Source organism: Kogia breviceps, chromosome 4 (assembly GCF_026419965.1).
Source record: "Kogia breviceps isolate mKogBre1 chromosome 4, mKogBre1 haplotype 1, whole genome shotgun sequence".
Classification (NCBI taxonomy): domain Eukaryota; kingdom Metazoa; phylum Chordata; class Mammalia; order Artiodactyla; family Physeteridae; genus Kogia; species Kogia breviceps.
This window is the reverse complement of record NC_081313.1, coordinates 101,939,914-101,952,721: the sequence shown is the minus strand read 5'-3', so window position 1 is coordinate 101,952,721 and position 12,808 is coordinate 101,939,914. Positions and strand designations below refer to the sequence as shown.

General features: G+C 34.3%; 1 protein-coding gene across 13 annotated transcripts in view; it reads right to left on the bottom strand.

The window, feature by feature from the left end:
- Window positions 1-12,808, bottom strand: part of CSNK1G3 (casein kinase 1 gamma 3) — a 127,395-nt gene that overhangs the window by 49,898 nt on the left and 64,689 nt on the right. For all 13 annotated transcript variants that reach the window (XM_059063503.2, XM_059063504.2, XM_059063508.2 and 10 more), the window contains one exon: window positions 411-559. In XM_059063503.2, the coding sequence (XP_058919486.1) occupies window positions 411-559 (149 nt within the window). The remainder of the gene's footprint in view (window positions 1-410; window positions 560-12,808) is intronic.

Here is a 12,808-nt window from a genome sequence, read left to right as displayed (position 1 = left end):
CCCTGAAATTTAAATGATTTATAAGACTTTCTCATTAGTTTGTTTCTTCTTTTTCTAGGCCATTTTAATTTATTACCAAGATTAAAAACCCATGTTTCTGAGGGTTCTCTTCTCTAAGTATTCATTTTCGACATGAAAAGAGTGCTAGAAACAAATGAATTCTCAAACTGAGCATTCTGACCTTAAAGTAGTAAGATATTAATTTTCTCATACAAATAAAATACACCTGATTCAGTTATTTTAAGTTACAGTCATCCTAAAAGGACAATGATATGAAAAGCAGACATATTTTTATTAGGTCAAATGCTGTGGAAGATAATGTCACAAAACCTTAAACTTTCAGTGTAAATTAGTGACCAAACGAACCACACAATTGTTCAAACAGCTTCAAAACATTCTGCTTTACTTACCAGTTGGATAGCTATCATGAGAACCGTTTTAAGAGAAAATGTTCTGTCACACAAATCAAACAAATCTTCCAAACTAGGTCCCAGAAGTTCCAGCACCATAGCGTTGTATTTCCCACAAGGGCCAAAATAGTAAACTTGAGGTATACCATCTGGAGGAAAAGAATAACAATAAACAATTTTTAAGATTAGCTTTTTTTTCTTTTTGCGGCACGCGGGCCTCTCGCTGCTGCGGCCTCCCCCGTTGCGGAGCACAGGCTCCGGACGCGCAGGCGCAGCGGCCACGGCCCACGGGCCCAGCCGCTCCGCGGCACGTGGGATCCTCCCGGACCGGGGCACGAACCCGCGTCCCCTGCATCGGCAGGCGGACTCCCAACCGCTGCGCCACCAGGGAAGCCCAACAATTTTTTAATAATGTTGTAGCTTCAAGAACTGCAGCAGTATTTTTATTTTTTCCATACAAACAATAAACTTCTCCTGACCCAGCCTCCTCCCTCCGTATACCTTCTCCTTCATGTTCACAGAGTAGCCTGGTTACTCTTCTACTGAACCTGCATTACTGAACTACATTATAAACAGTGCTTCATTGTTGGTCTCCACCAACCTCACAATAGAAAGGAACTGCGCCCTTGAGCCTTGTATTTCCATGGCCTACAGAAATGCTTGGCACATAGGAAAGATCTTATTTTTACTGAACAAAGGAGTTACTGCACTCTTTCATAACCCTGTGGTAGGCATAATGTTAAGTTCAACCCTCAAGATTTCCATCCTCTGGTGTATACAACCCGTATAATCCCTTCCCCCCAAGTGTGGACAAGATTCCCAGATTTCACTCTTGTCATTAGATTATGTTATATGGCAAAGGTAACAAAATTAAGATCCCTGTTAGTGGAGGTTAAATTAATCAAAAGGGAGATTATTCTGTTGGGCATGACTTAATCAGGTAAGATGTTTAAAAAGCAAGTCTAGAAGTCAGAGATAATCAAAGCAGCAGAGCAGTTCTCCTGTTGACCTTAAAGACACAAACTACTATGTTGTAGAAAAGGGCCACATGCCAGGGAATGGTGGGCAGGCCCTAGGAACTGAGAGCCTCATTACACAGCCATGAGGAAGTGAATTCTAGAAATAACCAGTGAGCTTGGAAAAGGACTCAGAGGCTCAGAAAAGATTGCAGTCCAAGCTTACACCTTGATTTACGCCTGGAGAGACCCTTAAAAAAGGACAAAGCTTAGCTATGCCTGGACTCACGACCAATAGAAATTGGGAGATATAAAGTCTCTTATTCTAAGTCACTAATTACTAAATAATTCATTATGCAACAACACAAAATAATACAAACTCCAAAGATAAAGTCTAAATACACAGAAATCAGCTGTATTTTATTTTTAGAACTAATAGACTCCCAATAAACTAACATATAATAGGGGATCATTTTATCTTAACATTGTATCTATTTATTCATTATGAGGAAATAAACAACTTCCATCGTAAATGTCTCAGTTTTACTTAACAGTATTTTTTGTTTTGTTTTGTGTAATGATTTTAGAAAGGAAAAAAACTTTCTAAAATATACTAAAACCTTCCCATCCTTTTTAAAATAAAGAGTATGGAAAACATAATTTCACTCTGTTGTTTATTTTATCATTTTGCATAATAATTATTGCATGGGCAAAACAAAACATTGAACTAGAAGCCAGGATAACTAGGTTCTTAGTTTGGCTTAATACTAACTATTCAACCTCTCAAGCAGACTTCAGTTTATCTATACTAGTAGTTTAGATAAGGCCAGTTTTTCTAAAATGTGAGTATGAGAAAGGTAGCAGAACAGCTGAAGATAGGAAGGTAAGATAATATAATCATGATAGGGGTAGGGGAAGGAGACAAGTTCAAATTGCGTACATGGTCCCCTCCCCCAAAATAGAGATTCTCATACAACCCCATGTGTACACATCACCACCCTGTACCACACCACACACACACACACACACACACACACACACACACACACACACACACACACACACACACACTTCCCCCGGCCACTGAGAATCATTATCTTAGCATAAGCCACTTTTACTAGAGCCACTCATATCATATTTGAGTCATATCTACTCCCATTATGAGTAAAAACAGATAAAAGGCTTAGAAATAGTGGATGAGAGACTCTAACATTTATTCAACTCTGAAATACTGATTTTAGTATGCTATATACATCAAGAGCCTAGAGACACAATCAAGACTTACCAACAGCTCTCAGCTACTAAGTTTTAAAAAATATTTCTACAATGCTTTCCCTCCTCTATTCCACTGAAAGTGCTAACTTTTATGCTCTTAATTTAGCAATCTCTTAATAACCCATTTCCACTCTTCAGTTTGTTGCTTCTTGGTCATAAAGATTTTCACCGAACTCAGGAGGAGAATGAATGAACACAGTGAGAGCTTCAACAGGGATTGAAATATAGGAAAGTACAAAAGAGGTTATAACTCAATTGAAAAATATACTAGAGGAGTTCAACAGTAGACTGGATGAAGTAAAAGAATGAATCAGTGAGCTGAAAGACAAAACAACTGAACTCATCCAGACAAAAGCAAAATGAAAAGGAGAATTTTAAAAAGTGAAATTAATTTAAGAAACCATTGAGACAGCAACAAGCAAAATAACATTTGCATTATATGGATCCCAGAAGAAGAAGAGAGAAAAAAGGGGCCAGAAAAACTATCTGAAGAAATATGGCCAAAAATTTTTCTAATCTGGGGAAGGAAACAAATATCCAGGTCCAGGAATCCCAGAGAGTTCCAAAAAAGATTAACCCAAATAGACATACACCAAGACACACTGTAATTAAAATGGTATAAGTTAAGGATAAAGAGAGGATCCTAAAAGCAGCAAGAGAAAACCAACTTGATACATACAAAGTAAACTCCATAAGACTATCAGCAGATTTTTCAGCAGAAATTTTACAGGCCATTAGTGAGTGGCATAACCTACTTAAAGTGCTAAAAGGAAAAAACTCCCAACAAAGAATTCTCCACCTAGCAAATTTATCATTCAGAATTGAAGAAGGGATCAAGACTTTCCCAGATAAACAAAAGCTTAAAGGAGTTCATCACCACAAAACTGGCCCTACAAGAAATATTTAAGAGATTTCTTAAGCTGAAGAGAAAAAGCACTAATTAATAATAAGAAAACATATGCAAGTAAAAAATCTTTCTGGAAAAGGTAAATATATAATAAAGGTAGAGGATCAATCACTTATAAAGCAAACATGATGGTTTAAAGACAAGAAGTAGTAAATTTAAATTAAATTCCAACAGTTAGTTAAGGGATGCATAATTTGCTACCAGCTTAAAACAGGCTACTACTTACATAGGGTGTTATATATGAACCTCACAGCAACCACAAGGAAAAAAACTTACAGTAAATAAACAAAAGAAAATGGAAAGAAATTTAAATGTAACACTGAAGAAAACCACCAAAACACAAAGGAAGAGGGAAAGAGAAGAAAGAGAGAGGAACTACAAAAACAACCAGAAAACAATTAACAAAATGACAAGTACATACTTATCAATAACTACTTCAAATGGACTAAAATAGCCAAGAAAAAGACAGTGAGAGACTGTTTGAATTAAAAAAAAAAATAAAAACAGATCCATTTATATGCTGCCTACACAAGACTTACTTCAGGAGAAAGGACTCAGACTGAAAGTGAAGGAATGGAAAAAATTTCAATGCAAATGTAAATAAAAAGAAAGCTGGAGTAGCTATACTCATATCAGACAAAACAGACTTTAAAACAAAGACTATATTAAAAGACAAAGAAAGGCAAACATAATGATAAAGGTGTCAATCCAGCAAGAAGATACAACATTTATAAATGTATATGCATCCAGCAGAGGAGCACTAAGATATACAACACAAATATTAACAGACTTAAAGGGAGAAATTGAAAGCAAAACAATAATAGCAGAGGACTTTAACACCCTACTTACATCAATGGGTAGATCATCCAGAAAAAAAATCAAAAAGAAAACATCAAACTTAAATCACTCATTAGATCACATGGACTTAACATATAGAACATTCCATCCAAAAGCACCAAAATATAATTCTTCTCAAGTGCACATGAAACATTCTCCAGGATAGTTCACATATTAGGTCACAAAAAAAGTCTCAATATAAATTCAGAAAGGCTGAAATCATATCAAGCATATGCTCTGGCCACAATACTATGAAACTAAAAATCAATCACAAAAAGAAAATAGTAAAAACCACAGAAATGTGGAAATTAAACAACATGCTACCAAACAACCAATAGGTCACTAAAGAAATCAAAAAAATACCTAGAGGCAAATGAAAGCAGAGATACAACGTACCAAAATCCATGAGATGCAGCAAAAGCGGTTCAAAGAACAAAGACCATAGCAATATAGGCCTACCTCAAAAATGAGAAAATTCCAAAATAAATAATCTAAATTTACAAATAAAGGAAACATAAAAAGAATAAACGAAGCTCCACATTCGAAGAAAGGAAATAATAAAGATCTGAGCAGAAATAAATGAAATAGACATTTAAAAAACAACAGAAAAGATCAATGAAACTAAGAGCTAGTTCTTTGAAAAGATAACCAAAATTGACAAATCTTTAGCTGGACTAACCCCCATAAAAAAGAAAAAGAGGGGCTCAAACAAATAAAATCAGAATGAAAGAAGAGAAATTACAACTGATACCACAGAAATACAAAATATCATAAGGGACTACTATGAACAATTCTACACCAACAAATTAGACAACCTAGAAAAAATGGAAAATTCCTAAAAACATCCAAGCTTCCAAGACTGAATCATGAAGAAACAGAAAATTTGAATAGAACGATTACTAGTAAGGAGACTGAAACTGTAATCAAAAGCTCCCAACAAACAGAAGTCTAGTATGTGGCTTCACTGGCAAATTATACAAAACATTTAAAGAATACCAATCCATGTCAAACTCCTTCTCAAACTCTTCCAAAAAATTAAAGAGGAAGAAAACCTTCCAAACACATCTTATGAAGCCAGCATTACCCTGATACCAAAACCAGACAAGGACACCATAAAAGAAAATTACAGGCCAAAATCCTTGATGAACAAAGATGCAAAAACCCTCAACAAAATATGAGCAAACCAAATCAAGCAATACATTAAAAGAATCATACACCATGATCAAGTGGGATTTATTCCAAGGATGCAAGAATGTTCAACATCTGCAAATCAATCAACATGATACCATATATTAACAAAATGAAGGATAAAAATCACATGACCATCTCAATAGATACAGAAAAAGCATTTGACAAAATTCAACATCCATTTATGACAAAAATTCTCAACCAAGTGGGTATGGAGTGAACATACCTTAACCTAATAAAGGCCATATATGACAAAGCCACAGCTAACATCATACTCAATGATGATCAGGAATAAGAGAAGGATATCCACTCTTACCAATTCTATTCAACACAGTACTGGAAATCCTAGCTGTAGCAATTAGGCAAGAAAATTAATAAAAGTGATCCAAATCAGAAAGAAAGAAGTAAAACTGTCACTATTTGCAGATGACATGATACTATATATACAAAGTTCTAATGATGCCACAAATAAAACCTGTTCAAACAAATAAATGAATTCAGTAAAGTTACAGGATACAAAATCAATATACTGAAGTCTGTGGTTTTTCTATACACTAAGAATGAACTATCAGAAAGAGAAATTAAGAAAATCCCATTTACCACTACATAAAAAAGAATAAAATACCTAGCAATAAATTTAACCAAGGAGGTGAAAGACCTATACACTGAAAACTTTAAGACACTGATGAAAGCAATCAAAGAAGACACAAATGAATGGAAAGATATTTCATGCTTATGGACTGAAAGAATTTATATTGTTGGAATGTCTATACTACCCAAAGCAATCTATAGATTCAATGCAATCCCTATCAAAATTCCAATGGCGTATTTCACATGACTATAACAAACAATCTTAAAATTTGTATGGAACCACAAAAGACACTAAATAGCCAAAACAATCTTGAGAAAGAAGAACAAAGCTGGAGGTTATCATGCTCCCTGATTTCAAACTACAGCAAACCTTTAAACAGCACATGTTTGAAATGCACATACCCACAGATTTTTTTCAATAATAAATACTAGATAGAGTACTACAAAATCTGCGTTGGTTTAATCCAAGGATGCAGAACCATGGATATGGAGGAACTGTGTATACCAAGGGCCAACTATAAGTTATACATGAATTTGCAACTGCAGAGAATGGCAACCCTAACCTCCATAATGTTCAAGGGTCAACTGTACATTATAAAGCTACAGTAATCAAAACAGTATGGAACTCACACAAAAACAGACACACAGATCAATGGAACAGAACTGAGAGTCCAGAAATAAACCCGCAAATATATGGGCAATTAATTGACAACATAGGAGCAAAGAACATACATGGAGAAAGAATAGTCTCTTCAATAAATGGTGCTGGGAAAACTGGACAACTACAGCCAAAAGAATCAAACTAGACCATTATCTCACACCACACACAAAAATTAACTCAAAATGGATTAAAGACATGAATGTAAGACCTGAAACCATAAAACTGCTAGAAGAAAACATAGGTAACTTCATTTATATGAGTCTTAGAGATATTTTTGTGGATCTAATTCCAAAAGCAAGGGAAACAAAAGCAAAAATGAACAAATGGGACTACATCAAACTAAAAAGTATCTGCACAGTGAAGGAAACCATCATCAAAACAAAAAGGCAACCTACTAAATGGGAGAAGATATTTGTAAATCCAATAAGGGATTATTATCCAAAATATATGAAGAACCCATACAACTCAAAAACAAACAAGCTGATTAAAAAATGGACATTTTTTAATGAATAGACATTTTTCTAAAAAAGACATACAGATGGCCAAAAGGTACATGAAAAGATGTTCAACATCACTAATTATGAGGGAAATGCAAATCAAAACCACAATGAGAGATCACCTCACACCTGTCAGAATGGCTATTAGCAAAAAGAAAAAACTCATAAATATTGGAGAAGATGTGGAGAAAAGGAAACACTTGTACACTGTTGGTGGGACTGAAAATTGGTGCAGCCACCATGGAAAACAGTATAGAGTCCTCAAAAAATTAAGAATAGAACTACCATCTGACCCAGCTATTCTACTTCTAGGTATTATCTGAAGAACACAAAAACAATTTGAAAAGATATATGAACCCCTACGTTTATTGCAGCATTATTTACAATGGCCAAGATACGGAAATAACCTAAGTGTCCATGGGTGCATGAATGGATAAAGAAAATGTGGTACATATACACAAAGGAAAACTACCCCACCACAAAAAAAGAATTAAATCCAATCCTGCCATTTGCGACAACATGGATGGACCCTGAAAGTTTTATGTTAAGTGACATAAATTAAGTAAAGAAAGACAAATACCGTAAAATTTCACTCATGTATAGAACGTAAAAAAACAAATGAACAAACAAAATAAAACAAAAACAAACTCATAGATACGGAGATCAGATTAGTGTTTACCAAAGGGAAAGGGAGTTGGGTGGAATGGGTGAAATGGGTAAAGGGGGTCAGCTGTATGTTGATGAATGGTAACTATAAATGTGCTGATGATCACTCTGTAGTGTGTACAGGCATAGGAGCTATTTTAGGAGCTATTTTGGGTTCAGTTCCAGACCACCACAATAAAGGGAATACCAAAATAAAGTCACACGAATTTATTGGTTTCCTGGTGCATACAAAAGTTATGTTTACACTATACTGTAGTCTATTAAGTGTACAGTATCATTGTCTAAAAATACCATGTACATACCTTAATACCTTAAAAACATTTTATGGCTAAAAATACTAACCATCATCTGACCCTTCGGTGAGTCATAGTAGTAACATCAAAGATCACTGATCACAGATCACCATAACAAATATAATAATAATGGAAAAGTTTGAAATACTGTGAAGATTACCAAAATGTGACACAGAGACAAGGTTTGAGCAGATGCTGTTGGAAAAATGGCATCGAAGACTTGCTCACTGTAGGGTTGCCACAAACTTTCAATTTGTTAAAAAAAAAAAAAATCTGTGAAGCACAATAAAGCAAAGCACAATGAAACAAGGTATGCCTGTACAGATGTCAAATTATAATGCTGCACACCTGAAACTTACATAACTTAAAAATGTTATTCTGGGACTACAAAGAAAAACTTGAATTGGAAAAAGATGTAGACCACATTTATTTAATCCAAGTATTAACTATAACTGAGCAAGTATTTCTCAAACACTCTCCCTAATATTTAAAGTTACAGAACCTTACTTCTACTCTTAACTATTAACTTCATTTTGGAGCTACTCGGAATTAAGCAAAGTAGAGTTGACCCTTGAAAAACACAGGAGTTAGGGGCACTGACCCTCCATGCAGTCAAAAATCCATGTATAACTTATAGTCAGCCCTCCATATACATATTTCAGTTCCTCTGTGTCTGTGGTTCCAGATCCTTGGATTCAACCAACCCTATATTGTATAGTACTGTAGTATTTACTATTGAAAAAAATACATGTATAAGTGGACCCACACTGTTCAAACCCACACTGTTCAAAGGTCAACTGTGTACTATTCAGACTCTGTCGCCCAATAAAATAATTTTGGCTTCCTCTCCCTTCCTACCATACGTCCTTAACAGAAGAAATGGATCCATTCTAGGGCTCAGATTTACTTTGACTTACTGTTTGAGCTTTTCTAAGGCTGCATTTCAAATTTTTTTACCACAGTTCTGCTATCCAAATTGCCAAATTTTCCTTTTACCCAACCTTCAAGTCTACTCTTTTCAAACTTGTCTATTAAGCATGACTCAAAATTCATAATTATTCACACAGAATTTCTCAGAGTTGAAGAGATGTAAGCATAAATAAATCTGCTCTGCTGTATTTCATATAAGCCAACTCATTGTTGAGAGAATTACTGTGTACCTAACATGTACATTCAATCAAGCTATACACATAATATAACTTTGGGTTTCTAAAATAACACAGAATTTCTCAGAGTTGAAGAGATGTAAGCATAAATAAATCTGCTCTGCTGTATTTCATATAAGCCAACTCATTGTTGAGAGAATTACTGTGTACCTAACATGTACATTCAATCAAGCTATACACATAATATAACTTTGGGTTTCTAAAATAACACCAAGAAAAAGATCAATAAAGGGACAAATGAGAACTGCTTCAATTTTCTCCAAAACTTCCTTTCTTTAATGGTTTCAAAGTGTCTCAAAAATATTTATCTCTACCTTACTCAGGATGGCTAAATTCCATAAACAGCATTACATTTCATTGAATAAATTAAACAGACATTTAGTCTCCAATCCGAATAAAAATACCTCAACTTTATCACGCAACATAATTTTACCTTAAAACATGACTCAGCACAGATCTTTGGTGAAAAAAAAGACGATCTCACTCTGACTCTTTGAGATACATACTGTTTTATGAGTCAATGAATGCAAAAACTTCTTACATAACTACTAATGTATTTCAACACATATTTTATCATTGAAGTATAGGATCAAGAGTCATATATTTTTTTAAAATCAAAAATATAAAGCAAACACTGTAAAGACCAAACTAAAATTTCATTTCCCAGGACAAGTCTGGGCAGTTTTCTAACAATGATCAAACAAATTAAATTGTTATGAGTTAGGAAAAGCTGCAACAGGGGCTGAGGAGTACCCTAAGCAAACACCAAACAAAACAACCACACCAATATAAATATGATACACAAGAAAGAGGGTTTTTGAAAGTGGGAGAGGTGAAGGACAAGAGGGCAAGAAAGAAGAGAGAGGTTCAGAAAGAAGGCTGAGAACAAAGAGTAATGAATGTTTTAAGTTACTAGCTGTGTCTCTTGATCAAAGTTTTTGGCTACTGAACTGCACGAATGCAATCCAACTCATGGGCAAAAGCAAGCGTTTTTATTTGTTCTTACACCCAGTGAATTTTCAACTATAAACTTTTACTCCACCCAATTCCAATTGTTCTAAGAGTATTTTTGAGACTACTATAAAAAGTCATTGATGGTGAGTTGATGAAAGTTAGTCTCATAGCTTCAAACATCACTAATTTTCAGTGATGCTTATCAGCATTCCCAATATTCAAGACAAGTATATTTTTTCCCAAGAAAAGCTTAAGAATGGGCAAGAATACAAAATTCACATATTATATGAAAATACAATCTAACCATCACTCTCCCAAAATTAATTTAATTGAACACTTCATTTTATATATCAGCATTCCACTTAAGTGACAAAACAACATTAATTAATTAGTCACAAAATAACACTTGGAGGTCTAATACTCTCAATACTGCTTGGTACTTCAGTTCCTTATAGGTGGGCAACACTTAAGTATGTTATTAAAAGAAATATTAGCATGATGTTTCTTTCCATTTTCAGGTCCAGTATTGTTCATGGAGGAAGGATTAGAACAACAGTATTAACATTCTTCACAGGAAATTTAAACTCTACAGATTTGATCAAGAAAAACTAAAACCTGGGACTTCCCTGGTGGCCCAGTGGTTAAGAATCCATCTTGCAATGTAGGGGACGCTGGTCGATCCCTGGTCGGGGAACAAAGATCTCACATGCTGCGGGGCAACTAAGCCCGTACTCCACAGCTAGAGAGCCCAAGTGCCACACTACAGAGCCCATGTGCTCTGGAGTCCATGCTCCACAAGTACAGAGAAGCCTGCACACCGCAACAAAAGACCCCATGTGCTGCAACTAAGACCATTAAAAAAAAAAAAAAACTAAAACTAAAATCTGATTAGAAATACTAAGTACAGAATTATCACATAGGCTATGTTCTTTTCCAAGGAAGTTTTGCTTTCAGGCATTCTTAACCTTTAGCACAAATGCTTATACTTCTAGCTCAGCAGTTCTCAACACACGGTCTGGAGACATTTAGGGACAGGGGTAGGTAGTCCATGAGACTCCTTCAGGAGGGCAGTGACATCAAAATTATTTTTATAATAACACCAAGATGTTATTTACCTTTTTCACTCTCATTCTCTTACAAGTGAAAGTCAAGTTTTCCAGAGGCTACGTGAATGTGATATGGCAATGGATTGAAGGCAGAATCCATTGTTTTTTATTAAGCCAGACATTAAAGAGATGTGCACAACATGTAAAACAAGGCCACTTTTCTCAAGTTTGGAAAATAGCATTAGTTGTGATTTTAAAATACTATTGTTGTTATTTTAAAATGAATACAGCAATATTTTTATATTTGTTTTAATTTCTCATATGGTAAATATCAATAGCTATAACCCACAAAAACAAAAGCCCTCTGGGATCCTCAAAAAGTTTTAGGAGTCCAAAAGGATCATGAGACCCAAAAGTCTGAGAATTACTGTTCTGTCTGATTAGGAAGCCCTGATATGAACAAACAGGTGCAATGAGTTCCAAACTTGGTAACAGTCATCCCATTAAAATACCACATCACCCACATTTAGTAATATTCTAGCAATTAACGCCAAATAAAAGGAAAAGCCACCTCACTGTAAAACAGAAGAGTCCTTTTACTGATAATTCTATTTATACATTTAAAAATTAGTCTTAATTTCAAAGAACATTAAAAAGTAACACCACCTACAAACAAGTAATGTTTATTATAATATATAGAATATTGAATAAATATTATATATATTATTCAGTTACTATCCTCTTTAGGCATAAACAGTTAAGAAAAAATAGATTCTCTCTTACCATTTTTACCCCCAATCTACAAGCTTACAAATCTGTTCTTCTCACAATATGCTTCTTTATATTTAAATAAAAATAAAACATGAAATCATATTATTTTTCATGGCTTTATACTTCTTATGATTACATAGAGAATTACAAAAATGATGCTGTATTTCAGAAAATTAAGTCCTTCATCACCATTTACTTATACCCTATTCAAAAATGAGGTCTGTTTTTTATGTAAGATTGTGTATTAATTAATCACTGAAAGTATTAATAGTATAATTACCACACAACATAAACTATCCTAATACCTGGACCATATAGTTGAAACTACTACTGGTTAACCTTTCTTTCTTATATTGATAATGCATAGCATTATTTAAACACACACATTCTCCATAAACTACAAATTTAACAGAAAAACTTTGTACACTTCTATCCAACAGTACCAATATACATATTCACATATAAATTAGTAAAAGTTTAGCAATGCATAACTTATAGAAATTCCCATACAGAAAGGTCTCTAACCTCACCAGTATAGTATTCTTCATTATTTTTGTTAATACCAAAATATAACAGGTAATATTCTAATT